This window comes from Trachurus trachurus (assembly GCF_905171665.1).
Source record: "Trachurus trachurus genome assembly, chromosome: 3".
In the NCBI taxonomy this organism is placed as follows: domain Eukaryota; kingdom Metazoa; phylum Chordata; class Actinopteri; order Carangiformes; family Carangidae; genus Trachurus; species Trachurus trachurus.
In genome coordinates, this window is record NC_139893.1 from 3,131,863 (window position 1) to 3,156,122 (window position 24,260).

The following is a 24,260-nucleotide window of genomic DNA, read 5'->3' on the forward strand; positions in this document are numbered from 1 at the left end:
AGTCAGACCTCCACTGCTTCATCTCGGCCCAGTCTCCGTCTTTAAAAGTCTTCCTTTTTGTTAAGATGCACTAGACAGAGATTGATGCACATTATCATAAATAAGAAATCACAACTTGCAGGAAAATAGTAGGTTTACTGCCTGTCTGACACCTTTAGCTCACAAAGAAAATAGAACTAGAACCACATTTTCCTGAAGGGATTTCTCCAAGGGATCAATAAGGTTTCTTTCTTTCTTTCTTTCTTTCTTTCTTTCTTTCTTTCTTTCTTTCTTTCTATCTATCTATCTATCTATCTATCTATCTATCTATCTATCTATCTATCTATCTATCTATATGGTGGCTACTCCAGCAGAGACATAAACACAAAGGAATAAAAATAATTAATAATAAATAATTCTGGTATTAAAGGTCCCATATTTTACCCTTATCCAGTTAGGGTTATTTGGAGATAACATAAGAATCTGCACTAATCTGATCCAACAAACTTTGGCCGAATTTGGACTAAAATGCAAATGAAAAGAACAAAACAACAAAAAGTATGCAGACCTGGTGGACGAATGCAGGGAGGCTGGGACGCCATCACTTGCCCCGTCAAAGTGGGATGCAGGGGCTTCGTCGGGGCTTCAACGGTGTCACGGCCTGCTCCGTGACGTACAGTAGGATGCACAGGAGCAGGGTGTCGGAAAGCCATCAAAGAACTGGCGGAGGAGGCGGAGAGGGGCATAGGAGGAAGCAGAGGAGTTGGGGGCCAGATAACACCTAGGGGTGGGGGGCAGGGAGATGTACTGGTGTTAAAGGTATAATATGTAGGAATTCCCCCATCTAGCGGTGCGGTTGCATATCTGAACGTATTCTTGATCAAATCAAATCAAATCAATCTTTATTTATAGAGCACCTTTCATACATGGGAATGCAACACAAAGTGCTTTACACACAGAAAAATAGAAACAGAAAAACAAATTACAAGTAAAAACCCCTCCCTCCCACACCCCATACTGCACACACACACACACACACACACACACCTACACACACACACACACTCTCTCTCACTACTGACACTAGGGAGACATGGCATGACACTGAGGATTGAGGAAGCGCTATCTTTGGGGCCGTCCACACTGGGAGGAGTCGCCGGCCGTGCCACAGGGGGCACCAGCGCCCAGGCCCCCCGACCCCGACAGACCACAGCCAGCGGAGCCGAAGGGACCCAGGGACAGCGCCCCCAGCAGCAGCCCAGACACACCTCCCAGCGAGGAAGACCCCCCTGAGGAAACACTGGAGTTAAAGCTAAAAACTAAAAACATAAGATAGGATAAAAACATTGAAAAAATTAGTTAATAGAATAAACGGTTTAAAAAGATAAAAATATGTAAGATAATAAATAAAATAAATAAAACAAGTAAAATTATTTAAGGTTAATAACATCTTTAAAAGCAAGATAGAAGCAGAAAAATAAGATAGAACCATAAGAAGAATTTAAGATCTAGTTAAAAGTGGAGTAAAATGACATCCGGTCGGTTTGCCGACGGCCGTCTGCCTGACTGCACCTGAATGCAACACCAGTGCCTCCGTCCTTCCTCACACTACACAGTGGTGACAGTTTTAACAGGCGGTACAAGAAAGCTAAGGTACCAGAAAGCTTTCACTTGTATGCGGGTGTGATTCCACTTCAGTGAAATACGTATTTATGAAAGACAGATTTGATTTTTGCTAATAAAAAGCCAAATAAGTTACACACTGGAGCAAAACATCGATGACCAGTGGTCCCCAGCTCATGACCCGTGTTCAGAGGAGCACACCTGCACAAAGTCACTGGTGGAGGTGCGTCAGGCAGCAATGCTCAGCAGGCACAGTATTATACAGCTGATACGTATATATATGATTGCTCATTTGAAGGCAGAATTTCAGAAGGAAAACTGTGTGCATTTCTCTGAGGATTGAGCACTTTGATGTTTTTGAAACTTTACATAACACAGAGACCTACTTTATGATCAGAAAAGACATGGAAATCTCTCTCACTATATATTAAAAAACAGTCATGGAATTGCTGTTGTTCCTGTTCCAAGCTTTGCACTGTTCATTAAAAAATATAAACACAGTAAATCTTCCTTTAACCCAGATTCAGTTCATCCCTCCAATTTCTAGTCAAAAATCCACAACATCAAAGTGTTTGACTGAGCTGCTCCATATAAATCACTAGTCACAGTATATACTCAGAAGCAAGGCATGAAAATAATGATTCCCATCATGTATAAACATGAATATGAAGCTCAGTCCAATCAGATGGTTTCATTTTGAGAATTTTTCACTTTTGCTGAGGTCCAATGCAGTAATAACGTACACCTTCAAACACCAAAATATATGTAGTTTTTAGTAAAGAAAGATCGTGGTGTATACAGCCTGGTATTTCTTCATGTCAATCAATAAGCCTGATTGAAAGAAAAAAAAAAAAAAGGCTGGATAGAGATGTGTGAAATAACATAATCAGCCATCTTGGTCTGTTTGAAAAACTGCAGCAACATCACGTTTAAAAGATCTAAAGTTTTTCATGAATTTGCTGTATGCACAACGACGGTAGGACATGATTAAACACAAAACCTACTGTTTTATTGTTTTATTTTATTTATAATGTTGAAAACGTACAGTACGTATTCCAGTTGCAGCACAGCTGTGGAAACAAACCTATGGTAAATCTCTGAATGTGCAACGACATCAGCTTGTAAAATCCTTCAAGGTCAACCAGCATCCTGATGCTTATCAGCTATGCCAAGGATGTGCTGTTTTATTTTGTGTGTGTGCGAGTGCCCTGTGGTGAAATAATTGAAATGAGTTCACTGTCATTGCTCCTGTGTTGGCACTGCCAGCAACTTGGACACACTTTTTTTTTTTTTTTTTTTATGGTAAGAGTGGGCTGGGAATCAATTTAAATATCCTCAGCGCTTCTTTTTTATTTCTCCTTTTCACCTTTCGTTCCAAAACGAAAGGTTGATTTTCTTTTTTACTTCTGCTCCAGTCTTGATGTTCCCTGTGTCTTTTTATCTGTCTGTTTTTTTTTTTTTTAGAAAACTGCCGATGCCATTGTTTAACTCTATAAGTACCTGTATGTACTTTGGTATTGGCCCTGGCATACATTGGTACTGTTGTGTGTGAGGTTTGCTGTGTGGTCAGTGAACGAGCGTTGGGGGAGTCAGTGAATGGATGCCAAATATTCAGATCAGAATCGGTTTAGAATGAAAATGCTCCATATAAACAGTTCAATCAGAATAAACACACCCAAATTTCATTCGGTTTCAGAGAGGTGGAATAAAACTTTTCTTAAACCGATAACGAAAATGACATCATGTAAATGGTGAAACTGAATGTCGTCTGGTTCCGTTCTTTCTGCTCCGTGGTGTCGACGTAAATGCGTGTGACGTTTCTTCACTTGCAAATGTTTGAATGAAAGAGTCAAAACTATGAACAACTACTGAGTTGATCAGACCATAGATCTGATCTGGGATCAGTCGCGGGATGTTTGCATTTCTACAGTTCTCAACAAGCCTGAAAATGAAAATCCGACCGGACCGGACCCACACACTGCAACAACTCAAAATCTTTCCAAGAATTTTTGTCTTATTTCTTGTCAAAATGTCTCATTTCTAGTCAAAACTAATCTTTTTCCACTTAAAATAAGGCTCATCGCCTAAAAAATTAATTTGTTTTAGATCATTTTCACTTGTTTCAAACAAATTTTCACTTGAAATAAGTAGAAAAATCTGCCAGTGAAAGCAAGTTTTTTGTGCTTGTAATAATGGAAAAAAAACTTGCTCCACTATCAGATTCTTCTACTTATTTCAAGTGAAAATATGCTTGAAAAAAGCAAAAAGTGTCTAAAAACAAGTTACTTTTTAATTGATGAGTTCTATTGTAAGTATAATGAGATTTGTTTTGATTAGAAATGACATTTTGACTAGAAATAAGACAAATATTCTTGGTAAGATATTTGAGTTTTTGCAGTGCAGGTGTTGAAGCCCGGACTCGACGCGGTTCATTAATTCTCCGCCCGACCGGACTTAGCCCCCCCCCAAAAAAAAAACAGGGAAAAAATTACGTCATTCCTGTAACTTCGGTCTGAATCGGCTTCGTCCATGGTTGTTCATGCACGGAAATGACAATAAAGGTATTTTAAATCTATAATATGCTGCTTTCTTCTGTCATAATAACACAACTCACGTCCTCATGTCTTCACAGGAAACCAATGAGCTGGTGGCCATTAAGAAGTTCAAAGACAGCGAAGGTGAGTGAAGGCGTGAGGGAGGGAGATAGAGGAGGAGGAGGAGGAGGAGGAGGAGGAGGAGGAGGAGGAGGAGGAGGGGGAGGGGGTTGGAGACAAACAGCTGCATCATCATCATCGCTGTTTTCTTTCATTCTCGTGCAGAAAATGAGGAGGTCAAGGAGACGACGCTCCGGGAGCTGAAGATGCTTCGGACGCTGAAGCAGGACAACATCGTCGAACTGAAAGAGGCTTTTCGCAGGAGGGGGAAACTCTACCTCGTCTTTGAATATGTGGAGAGGGTCAGACTCAGCTTAACCACACTCACTGTTATTTCACTATGTGTACATGCTACGTATGTGTGTAATACTACAGTGGCAAGAAAAAGTATGTGAACACTTTGGAAACTCTCAGTTTTCTGCATTAATTGGTAATTTAATGTGATCCAATCTACATCGAAGTCACAAGTATAAACAAATACAATGTGCTTAACCTAAATACCACACAAACAATTATAATATAATTATAATATTTCTATTTCTATATTCATGTCTTATTGAACATTTCCATTAAACATCCACAGAGCAGGTGGAAGAAGTAAGTGAACCCTTGGATTTAATAAGTGGTTGAAGCTCAACCCAACGTTTCCTGTAGCTGCAGGTCAGAACTGATCAACACTCAGGATGAATTTTTTTGAGAAATGTTTATCACTTTTTTATAACACTTTTTTTTTTTTTTTTTTACTTCTTTTGAGAAATTTGAACACTTTTTTCTCGAAAATCTGTAACTTTTTTTTTTTTTTTTTACTTTTTTCTCGAATTTTTAACGTTTTTGAGAAATGTTTACCACTTCTAGATTTGATTTTATTACCTTTTTTTTTTTTTTTTTTAGAAATTTTACCAAAATGTGTAACTTTTTTTTTGTTGTTGTTGAAATTTTACCACTTTTTTCTAGAATTTTTTAGAAACTTTTTTTTTTTTTTTTGAGATTTTTTTTCCTGAAATGTTTAAAACGTTTTTGGAGAAATGGTACTACTTTTTTCCAGATATTTCTCTACAATATTCCCGAAAAATTCACGATACCGGCCCTAATTTGAACATACGTACATTGACTAAAAATGTAACGTTCTTCAGTCTCAGAACAAATAGGCTATTTGTGTATTTCTGGTGTTTGTGTCAAAATTTTGTCCAATGGGGGTCCGTGGTCTAATTTGTGTCAATTTAGGGGGCCTTGATGTAAAAAAAAATTGAGAACCACTGATCTAGAAGAGAAACTCTGGAAATCATCAAACTGTCCAGGCCCTGAGGCAGCAAAGCCCCAAACCATGATGCTGCCTCCACTGTACTTCACCTCCGACATGATGTTTACATGCTGATATGCAGAGCCATTTGAACACCATACGTACAGAAAATACTAAAAAAAAAAAATACAAAAAATGAATCTTAGTTTCATCAGTCCACAAAACATTTTCCCATTAGTGTTGTGGAGTGGCAAACTTCAAGCCTGCAATGGAAAGCAAAGCAATGAATGCAGGAAACTATAGGAGATTCAAAGGGTTCACATACTTTCCCTTGCCACTGTATGTGTAGCTACAGGCTGCTGTAAGTTTCAGACTGCTAAGTGTATAAAAAAAAAAGCATCACCATGGCAACATATGAACTATGCTGTTGGTGAATAATGGTATTCCCCACTGTGTTGCCAGGGTTTCCAGCCAAGTGTTTATTACATGACAGGTTTTATTCTCATATTGTACTACAGCCATTTGTAAGGGTAATAATTAATAAATTAATTAATAAATAAAAAACACTAAAACTCGGGAGGAAACCCCAAAGTGAGGGAGGAACAGGAGTTTGACAACATTCATATTTTATAGCTCACGCTCGCTGTACCGGGCAGTTAAAGCTCCTTTACTACAGGGATGATGATGATGATGTGTTGTTGGTTTTTCCAGAACATGCTGGAGCTGCTGGAGGAGCTGCCCAACGGAGCACCGCCGGATAAGGTCCGCAGCTACATCTACCAGCTCATCAAGGCCATCAACTGGTGCCACAAGAATGAGATAGTTCACCGAGGTGAGGCGTCTGTGACCTTAGTAAATATGATTCATTAATACGTAGGCCACTTTAGTCTGTCACTGGAGTTACTCTAAATGCTTCATACAGGCATTATTGCCTTAATCCAGCTATAACTGGACAACTGAAGTGCATGTGAATGCGTTAGTCCTACTAATACCAGACATATCCAAATCAGACTAAAACACCCAGATAATATGATTGGAAACCGTTTTTTCTTCTGCATGTATTCACCTTAATCAGACTAAAACTGGACACATGTTTCAGAACCGTAGAGACGGCACAAAATGAAGCAGAGAAGCTGGACCGAACCGGGCAAAAATTAGTTACTTGGGGGGAAAGTAAGTAGTAACTATAAAAGTAATGATAATGGTTTACATTTATATAGCACTTTTCTACTGATACCCGATACCCAAAGCGCTTACAGAAACCATTATTCATTCAGTCACATTCACACTGGTGGTGAGCTGGTAAGGCAAGGCAAGGCAAGGCAAGGCATTTTTATTTATATAGCGCATTTCATACCAAGGCAACTCAATGTGCTTTACGTAAAGACAAAACATAAAAAAAAAGAGAGAGAAGCATAAAACAGAATAAAAACAAACACTAAAATCAGAGGTAAAAGCAAAAAAAAAAAAGTGTAGGCTGCCAATATGCGCCAAATGGCCCCTCCCACCACCACCATGATCAGTCATAGCATATGAGGCTTTGCCCAAGGACACTACGACAGAGACTGGGAGAGAGCGGGATTCGACCCGCCAACCCTCTGATTATTTGAAGACGTCTACCTTCAGAGCCACTGCCCAACACACTGCACACAGGTGAACAGGAGGACACCTGTGTCCCGTCCTCCATGTTTTGTTTACATTAGCATTAGCCATATGAGCATTAGCATTAGCAGCCGTTTACTCACCAGTCTTCTTGAACAAACTCCGCGAGTTCGACATTAACTTACAGTCTATGGTTCGACATCAAACTTTGTTCCGTCACTCGCCGGAAGGAGTCCGACGACAGTGGAGACAAATGTCAATAGTACCTTTAACATTTTCTACGTTTTTCTTATCTTTTTTTTCTCTACAGAAGTTAGCATGAGTTAGCAAGCTCAGGGTCCGTTCGGCTTCTCTTTCTTTCCGATATCACGTCGGTCGACGTAGCGTCCATTCGTTTACTGTATGACCCAATTTTGTTGTCAGGACAACGACGGCAGAGGCTCGTGCCCAGACTGTTAACAGCGGTTGGCAGCGCTAACGTCAGCTAATGTAGCCTAGCAACAGCAAAAGTAAAGCAAGTGGTAAAGTTGGTCATATTTTCCTCATATTCCCTTTATTGTCAACGAACGCGTTAAAAGGATTAGCGGTAAATTTAACAGTTTGTTGTCAGTCTGATTGTGAGGCACACATTAGCATTATAATATATTACCATGATATATTAGCATTTCCCTGAATGTTGAAGGTACGGTATGTTAATGCATCATGTTGTGAAGTAAGAGAGAAAATGCTCTGGTGGAGTAAATTAATACCATGTAGTAAATCAAAATGATACATTTTTAGGGTTTAACTTGTTATATAACAAATTGAATTTGTTGGTGTTGTTTTTTTTTGTGTGTAAAAAAAAGTAGCTTCTAAATTATGGTAATAGGCCTGTGTAAATGAGAAACAAATTGGGAAATCTGAGATGCAAATCGCAGATTAAAAATGCTGTTTTTGAAAAAGGTGGTTGATAAATGTTAAATAATTATTTTATATTCCATCAGGTTGACAAATAACAGTTTGTGATAAGTCTTAGTGATGGTTTAATAAGCCTCTACCTTCTCAATCAAAAAATGATATAATTATTTCTGCATTATAGTTAAGGATATGTTTGCAGAAGTCTTGCATGCTGTCTTGCTGTTTTTTTTTATTTATTTCATAGTTAAATAGACCAGAATAAAGGTCCAAATAAAAAGCAGTAAGTGGAAGCGTTGTTATGTGATGTTTCATAACAGTTAACTGGATAGAAACACATTATTTACGGCTCTTTGTCTGTGCTTCTCTTTCAGATATAAAACCCGAGAACCTTCTCATCAGCTCTGAGGATGTTCTCAAACTCTGTGACTTTGGTGAGTCTTTGGTTTTTATGTCCTTAAAGTAAATAATGTCACATTGAGTCGTTGAGATTTACTCATGCAATCCCCTACACATTTGTCAAATGAAAGTATATTTGCTTAACACACTCATTGGATTTTATTAGTCATTTTTTTCTGTTTATGTAGATTTGTTGAAATGCTGTCAAATCTTATGTGGTTTTAACAGTTTTAACCTGTGATTTCATTCTGGCTGGTTCGGTTTCTTGGGCTCAGATCACTGGGAGAAAATCACACCATTAATTTGTCAGCTCGTGTATCAGACAGATGCCACTGGAAAGCAGCCAAACAGGACAATAAAATGTACTCTGCTGATTGTTATCACAGTTAATCTGCTAGAGTTACATTTCAAGAAAGCCAAGTTAATGCTGGGCACCTGTTTCTTTACGCTGTGAAATAGGAATAAATTGTTCGATGCAGCAATCGTTTTGTCATTTTTTGCAGTTTCCCAGGTGTATATTCTACATTTTGGATGGGTATTTACTAAATCACACGGTCAGTTAGTTCTGCATGATTGGCTAATGCAACCCTGCTGAGTCAGCTGGGGCGAGATTTGTTTGTTATTCACTGTTGGAGCTGGCGTTGTGTTTATTGTGATTTTTCATGCTTAAAATGGACTCTCTCTGTGTGCACCAGTTATCTAAAGCACAGTCTCAGCTCGCCTGCAGTGACATAACTAATTAGAGTCTGGTTACATGGGATGATGACCATGTTGTTACTGTAGCTGTCCAAATAATTTGAGCGTTGCTGCTTTTTCTTTATTCTCACTAATTATCACCCGTTTACTCTTGCTTTGTGAAGGACTGGAGTGAGTGTGTCTGCACTGATACTGGATGTCTGATGATTTGATCTGAGCAGGTCCATGTGATTGATTCATTTCCATGCTACTCTGGCTCAGGTTTTGCTCGTAACCTGTCCGAGGGAACAGATGCCAACTACACCGAGTACGTGGCCACAAGGTGGTACCGCTCGCCTGAGCTGCTGCTGGGGTGAGTCTGAGTGTGTGTGAGTGTGTCTGCGTGTGTGTAGGATAATAAGTGAGAAAGGATCCTCATTCTGTTGTCTGTTGTAAATCATTCTCAGTATTTATTCTCACCCATCCATCATTTACCTGTCCTAGATCAGCTGCTCCAGTTTACACTAGAGTGATTTGTATGTGAGGCGACATGAGGCCAGAGACTCTGGTACCAAGTCTACTGTGACTGAATGAAAGTGACTGATAGCAAATAAATATTGATTTTTAAAATCAAAATGCCAAAGAAATTGTAAATAAGGCAGAATAATGGCCAGTTAAAGGGATAGTTCCCCCAAAATTGAAATTGCACTCATTATCTCCTCCCCCTCATGTGGACTAAGGGCTGGGAGAAGTTTCAGAGTCCTCCGTGGCTTCTCTGAGTTACAGGGGGTCTCGGCGTAGCAGTGCATGTCCATATGACGGTTGAGAACGGAGCTCACTTTTCTTCGTCCAAAAAAACACACCAAAAAACATCCAACTACCTCCATAGTGCTCGTCTGTAATGTCCCTCTTGTATTGAAGCCCCGACATGAGAAATTGTTCCAAAAAAAATTAAATAAGTCTATATTTTAAGCTTGTTTGTAGCGGAAGCTCCCAGTGTCTCAGTTCACTGCTCTGCCGGTGTCAGTTCACGGCTCTGCAATTTGAACAATTTCTCATGTTGGGGCTTCAATACAAGAGGGACATTACAGACGAGTACTATGGAGGTATTTGGATGTTTTTTGGTGTGTCTTTTTGGACGAAGAAAAGTGAGCTCCGTTGGCTACCGTCATATGGACATGCAGTGCTGTGCGGAGCCCCCCGTAACTCCAAGAAGACACGGATGGCTTAGTCGACATGAGGGTGAGTAGAAAATGAGTGAAATTTGAATTTTGGGTAAACTATCCCTTTAATGCAGGGCTCCAGACTAGGAGCACAGTGGCACATTTTAGGAGTGCAAACAGAAAATTTAGGGGTGCACACTGTAAATGGACTTGCACAGGAAGTATTCACTTTTACTTTTCATTCATGAACCTCACACACATTGGCCTGACTGTAATGACAGATTCCAGGTTCTTTGAGTGTTAAAAAAAAAAAAACAGCAAATTTACTGGTTGCACGTGTGCAAGGAGATGAAAAATGTACCTGCACTGTCTCAAGTTTTAAGGGCAAAATGCCTCAAGTTAAGGGCAAACTAGAGTTAAAGGGCTCCTGGACATACAGATGCTGTAAACATCAGAAAACAGACCTCAGTGTCTTAGTGTGTTAATGTCATTAAACTCACCTGTATTTATGAACATAATATGTAAACTAAGATGCCAAACACAGGGGACCTCTACACACCACAGGACATGATGATTAGTTTAGTTTATTTCGGTCAATACATGTCATTAAAAGAAAAGTAACAAACCAGAAAGAAAAAAGTAAATAAAGAAAAATAACATCAATCAGAGTAAACAATAAGTAAACAGAAAAAGAAGATTTGGACCGAAAAGGCATAGGCTGAAGCATAGCTTATTACGCCTACCCTGTTACAACTCTGGTTAATTTAAAAACATTTTAAATGTACAATTTGTTATTTATTAATAAAAGAAATAAGCCATCACAAAAGAGTGAAAAGAGAGAAGCTGCTTGATTTGATTTCCCTTTCTTCTTCCTTTCCCTTCCTTCCTCTTCTCCTTCCCCTTCTTCCTCCCCTACTTCCTTCCTCCTCAAAAAAAAAGAGGAAAAAAAGAAAAGAAAAAGACAATCAAACATACAGAAAACAGAACAAAAATAGCAGCAGCATAGCACGTGTCACCACTCATTACTCTAACTTAAATTATATCTACTATAAATTAATCATCCTGTTTTTAAGTACTTTAAGATTATGGTATTGCATGTTTTTAAGTCATTCTCCGATTTGTTCCATAAATTAACAGCTGTTACCGTAGTGCATTGTAAAGCTCATAATTCAGGATCCGTCTTTGTTGATTTTACACTTCAGTCGTCTAAATGAGTTAAACAGAGGAGCTGGAGGAGTGTTGGAGCCCAGATGGTGATGGTGCAGCCAGCCAGGCTTTAACAGCTCAGGCCAAAGGGTCCAAAGAGGCTGAAGTGGTGAAGGTCTTGGCAAATGATGTCTGATCTGTTTCATACGGTCACAGTATTGATGATGATGATAATAAAATAAGAACACTGATCTGGCTCAGTGTTGGTGTGTTGTTGTGCTGCACACTGAAATAGGACACGCACACACGGTACTGTAGGTACCAGGATAAAAATAGCAAGTGGGGCCAGTTTTCTAAACTGGGTTTGACAGATCTGCAGGGGTCCACGAGGGGGAGGGGAGGGAGGGGGGGGGGGGGATTACAGAGAGAAGACCTTGTTGTCTTTCTTAATACATCACCACCTTACCTGGAGTGCAGCTGCACACAGTTAACATGCCTGGTCGTATCTGGTTCAGTGTGAAACGATCTGTCTCTAAAACATCAACAGTCAGAGACTCTGGAGCTAAATGAACATCCCAGTGTTCAGCTCCGTCAACGTGGTTTCAGTTATTTCTGCATTTAGCTTAAAGGGATAGTTCAACATTTTGGCAAATTTGCCCATTGCCATAATCCCTATAGTCATAGCAGTAGGTTGATCGTTACCTTTAATTGTCGGTGCAAGCTATTTTTAGAACAGCGAAGCAGAGCCGTGAGCTCATGGGATTTCTTGGTTTCCCTCATCAAACTCATCAAATACACAATCCAACAACTCCACAACGCTCTGGTGGACAAGTTGTGAGCTGCACATTCACCACGCTATGAGATAATAACACAACGTTACCAGACAGAGTTGTTGTAGAGGTAAATACAGAGACTGCTTGATGAAAAACTGTCCCTGAAGGCAACGTGCATCAGCGGTTTTGCATGAATTTCCCTCTAAAACAACTCTGTGTGGTAACGTTGTGTTATTATCTCATAGCGTGGTGAATGTGCAGCTCACAACTTGTCCACCAGAGCGTTGTGGAGTTGTTGGATTGTGTATTTGATGAGTTTGATGAGGGAAACCAAGAAATCCCATGAGCCTCCGTAGCGTAGCTCTGAGCAGCTCACGGCTCTGCTCCGCCGTTCTAAAAATAGCTTGCACCGACAATTAAAGGTAACGATCAACCTACTGCTATGACTATAGGGATTATGGCAATGGGCCAATTTGCCAAAATGTTAAACTATCCCTTTAAGAACACTGAATCCTCTGTAGCTCAGTTATTTTCCTGTAATGTAAAAATACATTTCACCATTTCCTCTCCACTTCTAAAAATGTCTTGTTCTTGTCTGACCAACTGTTCACAACCCACGGGATGTTCAGTAATATAAATAATTTTCAATGTCAGTGCCAACAAACACAATAAGTTAAATCAAACATCCTCCTCTAACCTTAACCCGGAGTTCAGTCCCCTCAAACTACTTTGTGTATTTTTTTATTCACATTTTTCACCCTCATGTTGAATTCTCATTTACATCTCTTGTGTTTCCTCGTGGTTTGAATCCAGATGAGTGGGAATCAGATTTTTACTCTCTAGCACTGAAAAAATAAAATAAAAAAAAGAAGGATGATGATGTTGATGATTATGAGTCACCGGCTACAGATGTAAGACCTGAACCGTCGTGCACGCCGCCGCCGCGTCCTGACTGAGATCAGGTTGATGTAGCGTTTGAAGCGTTTTGCTGCTGCATCGACATCGAGTGTCCGTTGTAGCTCGGCAGAGACAGCAGAACGTCATCGAGCCTCACGCTGCTGCTGCTGCTGTAGCCTGATTTAGTAAATGCCCTGGAACATTTATTGAGACAGTGTTTGAATGCCGCCCACTCAAATACTCTCTCTCCCTCCAACACCACCGCTCCTCTGCTTCTCTGCTCGCCAGATCTCTCGCCATTTCTCACCAGACTCCTCGCTCGCTCTGCTGCCGTTATCCTTTAGAAATGACCGTCTTCTTTCTGAGGAACACAAGCACTGTTTGATTTCACTGCACCGTCCGACACCATTAATTTCATTTTGTTTTATTCCATTCATGGTATAGTACATATACTTCACATGGTTGCACATATTTACATAATGTACACATAGTAGGGAATGTCACGATTATAGATTTTCTTGGTACGATTATTGTCAGAGAAATAATCACGGTATTACGATTATCACGATTATTATGCATCAGTAAATTTCACAACACTATGAATGTGTAAAATCAAATATAGTCAAAATATAATTACATTACTAATCTCTTAATATAGGACCAGGTATTAATCCACTGGGGGAAGTGTTTGAAATATTTAAGTCATTAATTGTCATCTATATCAAATGTTTAAGTCTATTTTAATCATTTTTTTCACAATACAAATGAGACGCTAACATTTAAATTCCTACTAATTCAGTGTTACTTTAGTTAAATGGACCAGTATCTGTGCGTTTACCTTTACTTTGGTCTGCCGACATGCTTACTATCAACACCAAAATTATACTCTATTTCAAAAAATTAAAGATGATTAAACATATAGTAATAAGTAAACAAACAAGCAAAATAGCAGTGGACACCACTCGTCTATCTATCTTTTCTTTTTCTCCTTCTTTTTTGTAGGCGCTTATCTTTTCTTTTTTAAACATTTTCTTAAAGGGATATGCCAACATATAGATAGAGCCCGTATTGCCCGTAATTAGCTTAGCTCAAACACTGGAAGTGTATGGGTAGTGTTAGCCTTCCTCCACCTAAAGTCGCTAATTAGCTTAGCTCAAACACTGGAAGTGTATAGGTAGTGTTAGCCTGCCTCCACCTAAAGTCGCTAATTAGCTTAGCTCAAACACTGGAAGTGTATGGGTAGCGTTAGCCTGCCTCCACCTAAAGTCATCAGAGAAACTCTTCAGCAACTCTAAAGGGAAACCGGCGGGCCGATCTTCGTCTCCGAGCTGACAAAACTCTCCGGTAAGGCATCTTGAGCGGTCAAATGCCGCTAACGGGACGAGATCGGTCAAAACGGAGGGTTCAAGCAAAGACGCTTTATTTTGGTTCAAGCTAGCTACATCGAGGGTAGGTTAGCTTCCTATTTCAAAGTAAAAGCACAAATTCTATCCTCATGGTTTTCTGTATGTAAAGGGCAACGGGTGTTTTATTTTGTGAAAGTAACCAGAAGTGCGTTGGTCACAACGGCTAGCTTGAGTAGCGCCGAATTCGACCGAACAAAATTGTAAACAGCTGGTATTTAGAGAAATTAACGACACACTGCTGATCTAAACGGCTACTTTCTCGCCTAAACATGTTTGAAATGTTGATAAAGTGATATATTTACAGAGTTTAGAGCTAAAATGAAATCAGCTTCTGACTGCTGATTTCAGCTCGGGTAGGAGGCAGGCTAACACTACCCATACACTTCCAGTGTTTGAGCTAAGCTAATTACAGGTGATACGGCTCTATCTCCCTTGTTACTGCACGCACAGTCGAAAGGATGGTGTCTATCTGCTGGTCATGGACTCGGGAGTGAGGCAAGACACGGAAAAAAATGTTGGCATATCCCTTTAAAACTGAAATATACTTGTACAACTTTTCAGTTCCTTGCTTTGGAATGCCATAGTTTTACACCTGCAACAGAAATACACATTTGTTTTAAGCTTAGCCTTGCAAATGTATGTTTAAAATCAAGCTTCAGCCTGTTATTCTCCTCTTCCTCCAGTTTGAACAAGTTCCTTAAATGTTCTGGTAATGATCTGTTCTTTGCTTTATAGTTTAGTTTAATTTAGTTTAGTTTAGTTTAGTTTTTTATTTGCACATTATAAACCCTGCATAAACAATGAAAATAGTACAATTAAACATTGTGCAGGAGAGGTAGAAGCCAAAAAAGGCTTATAAAAAAGAAAAGAAAGAAAGACAAATTAACATAGAAAAATGAAAGATACTGAATTAATAAAAAAATAAAAAAATTTACATAATGAAAAAAAAATTAAATTAAAGGTACAAATTGACAGATCTGGAAATGTTACAAATCTTAACTAAAGAATGATTTTTTCAGTTGTATTTTGAACAAAGCCAGTGTGGATATTGATTTTAGTGATGTAGGTATAATGTAAAGAAAAGGAAGAGCTCTGAAGTTCTATTACATCGTTTAATGTTAATAATAATAATAACACTAACAATCTTCTTCCTCTTCTTCTTCACCATCATTCTCTTCATCATCTCTTCTTAATTCCCTGGATTCATGTTCGCTCCTTTTTCCTCGTTCTTGGTTTCACCGCCGCCGTCGTCGTCGTCATCTCGCTGCATGCCTCCTAATTAACGAGGTCGTCGCACGCCATCATCGATGTGATGTTTTTTTTCCACTTAAATAACGTTTCCCTGTCTCTCCATCTGTGTCAGGGCTCCCTATGGGAAGGCGGTGGACATGTGGTCGGTGGGTTGTATCCTCGGGGAGCTGAGTGACGGACAGCCTCTGTTTCCAGGGGAGAGTGAGATTGATCAGGTTGGTTATTTAATATTTAAATGAAAACCTCACATTTCTTAGTTTGTTGCTGTTTTGTAGCTTCTTTCCCCTGTGAGAACTGGAGAGCTCTTCTTTTTCTTTATTTTAAATCTTTTTTTACTATGTGAATCTTTTTTTTTAACAGTGCGCAGACAGGATAAATGGTTTGATTCCTTTGTATTTGACAAAGAGCCAATTTGAGTATGATTTTTTTATGTAGAGATAGAATTTCTAAAGGGAGCATTTAACAGAGCTGTGAATCTTTGTGAGGCAAAAATCACAGTTACAGTTTTTTTTTCTTTTTTAATGGATTTGGCACCAGGAAAAGAAAGATTCGCGTGTGTTATATCTTCAGGCATTTTGTCTGTTTTTTATAGATTAAGACAATGCAGTCACGTTTATTTATTCATTCATAAACCTCAATCAAACCCTCAACCCAACTGATTTATTAATTTACCAATTAGCTAATGGATGGATGAATAATTATCAGTTTCAGCCTCCATAAGTTTATGGATTTATTATCTCTTTCATCCCGACAACTGTGAAATGTGAAATTAATAGAAACAATGTGGAACATTTAATCATTATCTGCATTTTCCATTAAAAGGCCACTACAGTAGATTGAAGAAAGAAATGAAACATAAAAAAGCAGATTAAAAAAAACATTTTTGATGGGAACTGCAACACATTAATTGACATGCAGTAACATTAAAGTAAGGTTTGTATGAATACATGAATATTGGAGGTATATAAATAACATTTCTTGTGTATTATTAAAGGGGTTTTTAAACCATCCTCGGTGTTCAGTTTCAGTGACCTGACCACCAGCGAACTGCAGATGAATAATAGATGAGTGAACATCTAGCAGCTAAACACACAGATGTTTGCAGCTGGAGTTTGCAGAGACCAAAAGACTTAGAGAGAATAAACAAATGTGAATATTGAACTCAGGAGACGAAGATCAGCTTATTGATAAATGATGATGATGATGTCGCTCTCTAACTTCTGGGTGTTTAATAATAGTAATATGAGGTTGTTGTTGTAACAGCTTGTTCACATCGTGGCTCATAGAAGAGAATCTCTAAAAATCTGTGCAGAAATTTTACAATTTTATTTACCTTGAGGTCTCTTCTGCAGCTGCTGCTTGTGATCATGTCATGACTTTTATCCACAGACCTTTTTGTCTTTTTGTCCACGTTAAATTTGAGACATCTGTTACTGTCAAAACTGCTTTTAACTCACGTTGTCTCCACAGCCTGTTTCTGTAAATACTTCTATAAATATGATCGATAATGTTGAAGGGGAGCTCAACAACACACACACACACACTGTTCTTTGTGATGTAGGTGAAATAACACACAGAACGTTTACATGACGCTTGAAAAAAACTAATTATTGCCTTAATCCGACTACAACTGGACAACTGAGTGCATGTAAAGGCGTTAGTCCGGCTAATATCGGAGTTCTCTAACTCCGATTAAGACACCCAGATGATGTGATTGGAATTCGACTTTCTCCAGCATGTATACGCCTTAATCAAAGTTTAAAGGGATAGTTCAACATTTTGGCAAATTGGCCCATTGCCATAATCCCTATAGTCATAGCAGTAGGTTCGTTACCTTTAATTGTCGGTGCAAGCTATTTTTAGAACGGCGGAGCAGAGCCGTGAGCTGCTCAGAGCTACGCTACGGAGGCTCATTATGGGATTTCTTGGTTTAGAGGGAAATTCATGCAAAACAGCTGATGTGCGTTGCCTTCAGGGACAGTTTTTCATCATCAGTCTCTGTATTTCCCTCTAAAACAACTCTGTCTGGTAACGTTGTGTTATTATCTCATAGCGTGGTGAATGTGCAGGTCACAACTTTAACCTGCTGAAACGAGGCATATCGCCACCTGGTGTTGAGGAGGAGGAACACGTTTCCTCAGTTATTAGATTTTCTCAGTTGCATGTGAACTGGGACAAGGACAGAAGTCGATTAGACGCCAAAATCTAATGTTGAGCACAGCTCCATTACGCTGTGCATGTAAACGTACTGACAGTCGAGTGTGTGTTGTTGTCACGTGTTGTCTAATAACAGTGTTGCTGCTTCATTTCATCTCCAGCTCTTCACCATCCAGAAGGTTCTGGGTCCTCTCCCTGCAGAGCAGATGAAACTCTTCTACAACAACCCTCGGTTTCATGGAATCAGGGTAGAAAAAAAAACCTTTTTATCTTTCATCCTCCCTGCAGTCGCTTCCCTTCTCTTCCTCTGCTGCTGCTGCTTCTTCTTTCTCCTCCTCCTCCTCCTCTCTCTGTTTCTACCTCCTTCCCTTCTCTCTCCATCTCTCTCTCTCTTGTGGCAGTCTTCCCAGCACCATGACTGAGTGGATTGCTGTGACTCATGAGATAGGTGGTTGGTGTTCAGTTTAGCAGCGAGAGAAAATGTCCCAGAAGACCGAACAAGTCTTTGTGGTGCGCGCGCGTGTGTGTATGTGCGTGTGTGTGTATGTGTGTGTGTGTGTTGTGAGAGCCTGTGATTGATTTCTGTGTGATCTGAACTGTGTGTGCTACTTTTCTACTGGCACAAACATCTACTGTATGTTGGAAATCCTAATAGTAATTTTCAATGCACAAAAAAACAAGTTCAGTTTGGATACAAATTTCATCCTGTGTGTGTGTGTGTGTGTTTCTGTGTGTTTCTGTGTGTGTTCGTGCCAGTTTCCCTCAGTTACTCATCCTCAGACTTTGGAGAGAAGGTACCAGGGCATCTTGAGTGGTTTGATGTTGGATCTGATGAAGGTAAAATACCAAGAAGTCAAAATCTATCTGTCTCTGTTCACCGTCTGATCTGTCTACTTTATATTCCTTCCTGTTATTCTTTAGTTGATCATTAAAGGGATAGTTCAACATTTTGGCTAATCCCTATAGTCATAGCAGTACGTTCGTTACCTTTAATTGTCGGTGCAAGCTGTTTTTAGAACGGTGGAGCAGAGCCGTGAGCTGCTCAGAGCTACACTACGGAGGCTCATGGGATTTCTTGGTTTCCCTCATCAAACTCATCAAATACACAATCCAACAACTCCACAACGCTCTGGTGGACGAGTTGTGACCTGCACATTCACCACGCTATGAGATAATAACACAACGTTACCACACAGAGTTGTTTTAGAGGGAAATACAGAGACTGCTTGATGAAAAACTGTCCCTGAAGGCAACGAGCATCAGCGGTTTTGCATGAATTTCCCTCTAAAACAACTCTGTCTGGTAACGTTGTGTTATTATCTCATAGCGTGGTGAATGTGCAGGTCACAACTTGTCCACCAGAGCGTTGTGGAGTTGTTGGATTGTGTATTTGATGAGTTTGATGAGGGAAACCAAGAAATCCCATGAGCCTCCGTAGCGTAGCTCTGAGCAGCTCACGGCTCTGCTCCGCCGTTCTAAAAATAACTTGCACCAATAAATAAAGGTAATGAACCTACTGCTATGACTATAGGGTTTATGGCAATGGGCCAATTTGCCAAAATGTTGAACTATCCCTTTAATATTTGTATAGAGAATATTAGGGCTGCAACTAACGATTATTTTCATTATCGATTAATCTGTCCTTTTTATTTAAACGATTAATCGATTAGTTGTTTGGTCAATAAAATGTTAAAAAATGTTGGAAAACATCAATCAGTGTTTCTCAAACTACCAGACGACATCGTCCTCAAATGTCTTGTTTTGTCCACAAACCAAAGAGAGACTCAGTTTATTGTCATAAAGGAACAAAAAAAACAGAAATATTCACATTTAAGAAGCTGAAATCAGAGAATTTGGACTTTTTTTCTTAAAAAACTAAAACTGATTATTAGATTATCAAAATAGTTGACCATTATTGTTAAATTAATTGATGTGGCTGTAGAGAACGTGTTGATAGACGAGCCACTGCCTGCTCTAACCTCCTTCACCTCCTCGTGCCTCCAGAACCTGCTGCTGCTGAACCCGACCGAGCGCTTCCTGACGGATCAGAGTCTGAACCATCCGGCCTTCCAGCCTCTCAGGCAGGCGGAGAGGGAGAGGCCTCCTCCTGCCTCTCCCAACCCGCCGCGCTCCTCCAAGAGGAAAACACACCATCACGGAGAGAACACCGTTCCTACAAGGTCAAAACAAAACACCAATCCTCTACTGTCTTCTCTTCTCCTTTTCCTTTTCCCTTTTGTCACAGCTGCCACCTGGAGTATTGATTTCTGAACTCACACCACAGCTGTTATGTCACTGAAAAGCTGTTGTACTTGTTTAAAGCAGAAGTAAGTGGTCCGGTCGTTTTCGCTAATGCTGCGTTCCAGGCAGGCTTTTGAAATCGTAAATTACAGCTTCAAGTCACAACTTACGACTTTGTAGCGTTTCAGGCAACCCACTCGTGTTTTTCCGACCTGTTTTACCGGTGAAAGTCACTATAACGGCCACTCGTAACTTCCGACCCGTGAACTCGTACCAGATCGAACTGGTACCACTTCACGGTCGGAAAAATACGAGTTTCCTTGAACGCACCATAACAGTCCTCGTCGCTACGTCACCACATTCACGGCGTTCCTTGGCTGCACACACAGCCCTGCATGCCGGTCTCTCTCCTCATTGGATAAAAACTGTAGGATACGATAAATGTTTTCTCCTCGGCTCAGAGCAGAGGGACTGACAGACCCGTGTTTCAGTCCAAACACTCTATGTAAGTGATTGCTGTCGGAAGATATAACTATTTAAGACTTATATTAACACAAATATATCACTCACTTCTGCTTTAACTGAGACGAGTTTGGGCTGTGTGGAGAGTCACTTTTATATCGATGGAATAGCAAACTCTTTAGTACGACGGAGTATTAGGGCCACATTAAAGGGATAGTAGCATTTTTTTTTTAAGTGGGGTTGTATGATCTCCAAATAGCCCCTAAGTACTTTAATTGCAGTAGAAGACTCTCTGCACTCCTCCCGTTAGCAACGCCAGCCCATAATAGCCCTGCCCAGAGATTTACAACAAACAGTGTTGTGAACAGACCCAAAGAAACGGCCTATTTTCATGGCCTAAAAGAGGTTTTACCTGGGAAAAAAAATACACAGTTCCATTGTTCGCTATAATATAATTTTTTCCAGCCCCTCAAAGTGCAGGAAAAACACAGTTTTTATTTGGACCTAACCAACTGCTGATCGGTGGGCGCTAACCCTGGGCGGAGGGATACGTGAGTTGGTTAGGTCCAAATAAAAACTGTGTTTTTCCTGCACTTTGAGGGGCTGGAAAAAATTATATTATAGCAGAGAGTCTTCTACTGCAATTAAAGTACTTAGGGGCTATTTGTAGATCATACAACCCCACTTTAAAAAAAATGATAGTATCCCTTTAAGAAAAAAACAACAACACAGCATTGAGAATAAAGTCATACATTCACGAGAATAAAGTCGTAAATTTACGGGAATAAAGTAGTAAATTTAGGAGAATAAAGTCGTACATTTCCTACGAGAAAAAAGTCATAACATTACGAGAATAAAGTCGTAAATTTACGACTTTGTTCTCGAAGTTTGTGATATTTTTATTTGTCAATGTTGCCCCAATACTCCGTCGTACTTTAGCGACTGACTGACTAATCCCATAGTATGTCCTGTTATAGAGAAATATACAGTGTCATGCAAAACAGTTCATCAAGTGGAAGATGAAATGATCCAAAAGACATAAAGTTACAGATGACACATTCACTTTACATTTTAAACATAAATATATTTATTTTTCATCGTTTCCATGTTCAAACTGTCAGAAAAGGAAAAGGGCCCTCAGCAAGGTCAAAGTTCTCTGAGAGCTTCAAGTCTCCTGGGTTTCCCATTCTTCTGCAGGCTGCTGCTTTATTTCCCTTTTTCACTCTGAAACTGTAGAAAACTAAAATAATACACTGATATTGATTAAAATATTGATAAAAAGAGTGTTTCATGTTTAACTTTATGTCTTTTGGAGATCATTTCATCTTCCACTGGATGAACTGTTCACATTAACACACATTTTAAACAGACAAACAAACTTTTGCATGATGACACTGTACGTATCATATCGGCTTTTCTAAAGTGGCAGCCTCCACAGGGTAGAAACACGTAAACACTGTAAATATCTACCAGCTGAAAAACAACATTTTTTTTTCTTCAAACATCTATGTAACTGTACATCCCATCCAAAGATGCAGGAGCATATTTCTTGTTCTCCTGCAACGCTGATGACATCATCAAGTGGTGCTTGATCAAAGTAATTAGCTATAAGTGCTGTAATAATTGTTTCTTGACCCAAACATTGTTTCCTGAGAGAAAATGACAACGAATACGAGGATTTTTCTTCCAACTTGGACCAGTTGGTAGGAAAAACAGGATAAAGGACAAAGATCGTTGGTAGTGAAATGATTACAACTTTAAAGGGATAGTTCAACATTTTGGCAAATTGGCCCATTGCCATAATCCCTATAGTCATAGCAGTAGGTTCGTTACCTTTAATTGTCGATGCAAGCTATTTTTAGAACGGCGGAGCAGAGCCGTGAGCTGCTCAGAGCTACGCTACGGAGGCTCATGGGATTCCCTCATCAAACTCATCAAATACACAATCCAACAACTCCACAACGCTCTGGTGGACAAGTTGTGACCTGCACATTCACCACGCTATGAGATAATAACACAACGTTACCACACAGAGTTGTTTTAGAGGGAAATACAGAGACTGCTTGATGAAAAACTGCCCCCGACGGGAACTTGCATCAGCGTTTTTGCATGAATTTACCTTGCAGCTCGCAGCTCTGCTCCGCCGTTCTAAAAATAGCTTGCACCGACAATTAAAAGTAATGAACCCACTCCAATTTGCCAAAATGTTGAACTATCCTTTTAAAACAGAGCATCATCTGTCTCCTCCAGGAGTCACACTAAGAGCACCAGCCGTCGCTCCAACAGCAAAGAGTGCTCCAGCCTCCCTCGCCACGGCGACCTGCATCACCTGGGCAACGAGAGTTTCCTCAACGGAAACAAACCGGCACCGTCCAGTTTGAGTCCGACTCTCCACCCCAAGGGCCAGTACATGTCCCAGACCCTCAACCGCTCTGTCTCGTCCAGCAAAGACCTGGCCAACAACAACCTGCCGCATCTGCTCAGCCCCAAAGAGGTCAAAGGCAAAACGGAGTTCGACTTCAGCCTGGGGCCGTCCGCCAAGCTGTCCGACCCGGGACACGGCGCCAAGTACGGCCACGGCAGCAGCAAGCCCGGCTCCTCGCGCTCGCAGCAGCAGCAGCAGCAGCAGCAGCAGCAGCAGCAGCAGCAACAGCAGCAGGCCGGACGCCACGCCAACACGCTGCAGTCCGGCGCGGAGAAGCAACATGGCCGACACTCCCACACAGGGTATAAAATTAACTTTGTGACCTAATAATGTATGTAATTTTACCGGCCAAAATATGTTTTCACCGGCCACTGAACTGCTCACAACACAAAGTCATTAAAATCAGCAGTGTTTCCGCCATTGCATTATAGTTAGCTGCCTTAACAACACACACCTCCCTCCTAAACTAAATTGTTGCAATAAATATATATTACAAAATAGGTTTAGGCTTAAAGGGACAACGAGGAGTTTTGGAAAAGCGAAGTGTTTTCACACTACCTTTATGAGCCTCCGCACCGTGAAATTATTTGACCGGCGCAAGACGGACTCATGTTTTCATTCATCAAGAATTAAAGTCAGAGGTTGGAAGATGATCACATACCGTCGTAGTTCCCACCATAAACGGAGATTCTGCGGCGTTATTCTCATGACTCGCCACGAAACCGAAAGTAAGGAAACGCTGGTCGGCTCGACCAGAATTTCCGCCACCACTTATAATAACAAAATAACCATAGAGAAAAAAACATATATTTATAGAAAATGGACCCATTAACAAGTGGTAACGTAGATTCATCCACATTAATATGAGACTTTTTTATAACCGAATAGAAACTCCTCGTTGTCCCTTTAAGATTAGCTGATGGAATGACAACAGACATTGCATAAATAATAAATAAATAATAAAATAGGATTTCGGAGGAAGATATAGTGATGTGAGTTTTGAAACTTCCATTTAAAAGTGCATAAACTTAGACTGAATAAGTGGTGTGAACACAGGTTTTTTTTTTTTTTTTAATATAGATCGGCTCACAGTTTGGCAAAAGCAGTTTATCGTAAAACGGCAACAGAAGAATGTATTTTGTGTGAAGACGCTCTACGGACTACAGATCTGGTGTCCCACAGAAAATACGTCACCAACTGACACGGGAAAGGGCGGCATTTGGTGACGTCACCTACGCGACTTGTAGTCTTTCTGGTTACAGATTCTTCCGAA

The 24,260-nt window shown here is 40.1% G+C and overlaps 1 protein-coding gene across 1 annotated transcript in view; it reads left to right on the forward strand.

The window, feature by feature from the left end:
* The window catches only part of cdkl5 (cyclin dependent kinase like 5), a gene marked incomplete at both ends in the record, with an annotated part of 68,982 nt that overhangs the window by 28,240 nt on the left and 16,482 nt on the right, over positions 1–24,260 (forward strand). Inside the window, 10 exons of the mRNA XM_083996771.1 lie at positions 4,235–4,280; positions 4,422–4,558; positions 6,208–6,328; positions 8,367–8,426; positions 9,349–9,439; positions 15,815–15,917; positions 18,021–18,107; positions 18,616–18,696; positions 19,864–20,039; positions 22,813–23,289. Of these exons, the coding sequence (XP_083852897.1) occupies positions 4,235–4,280; positions 4,422–4,558; positions 6,208–6,328; positions 8,367–8,426; positions 9,349–9,439; positions 15,815–15,917; positions 18,021–18,107; positions 18,616–18,696; positions 19,864–20,039; positions 22,813–23,289 (1,379 nt within the window). The remainder of the gene's footprint in view (positions 1–4,234; positions 4,281–4,421; positions 4,559–6,207; positions 6,329–8,366; positions 8,427–9,348; positions 9,440–15,814; positions 15,918–18,020; positions 18,108–18,615; positions 18,697–19,863; positions 20,040–22,812; positions 23,290–24,260) is intronic.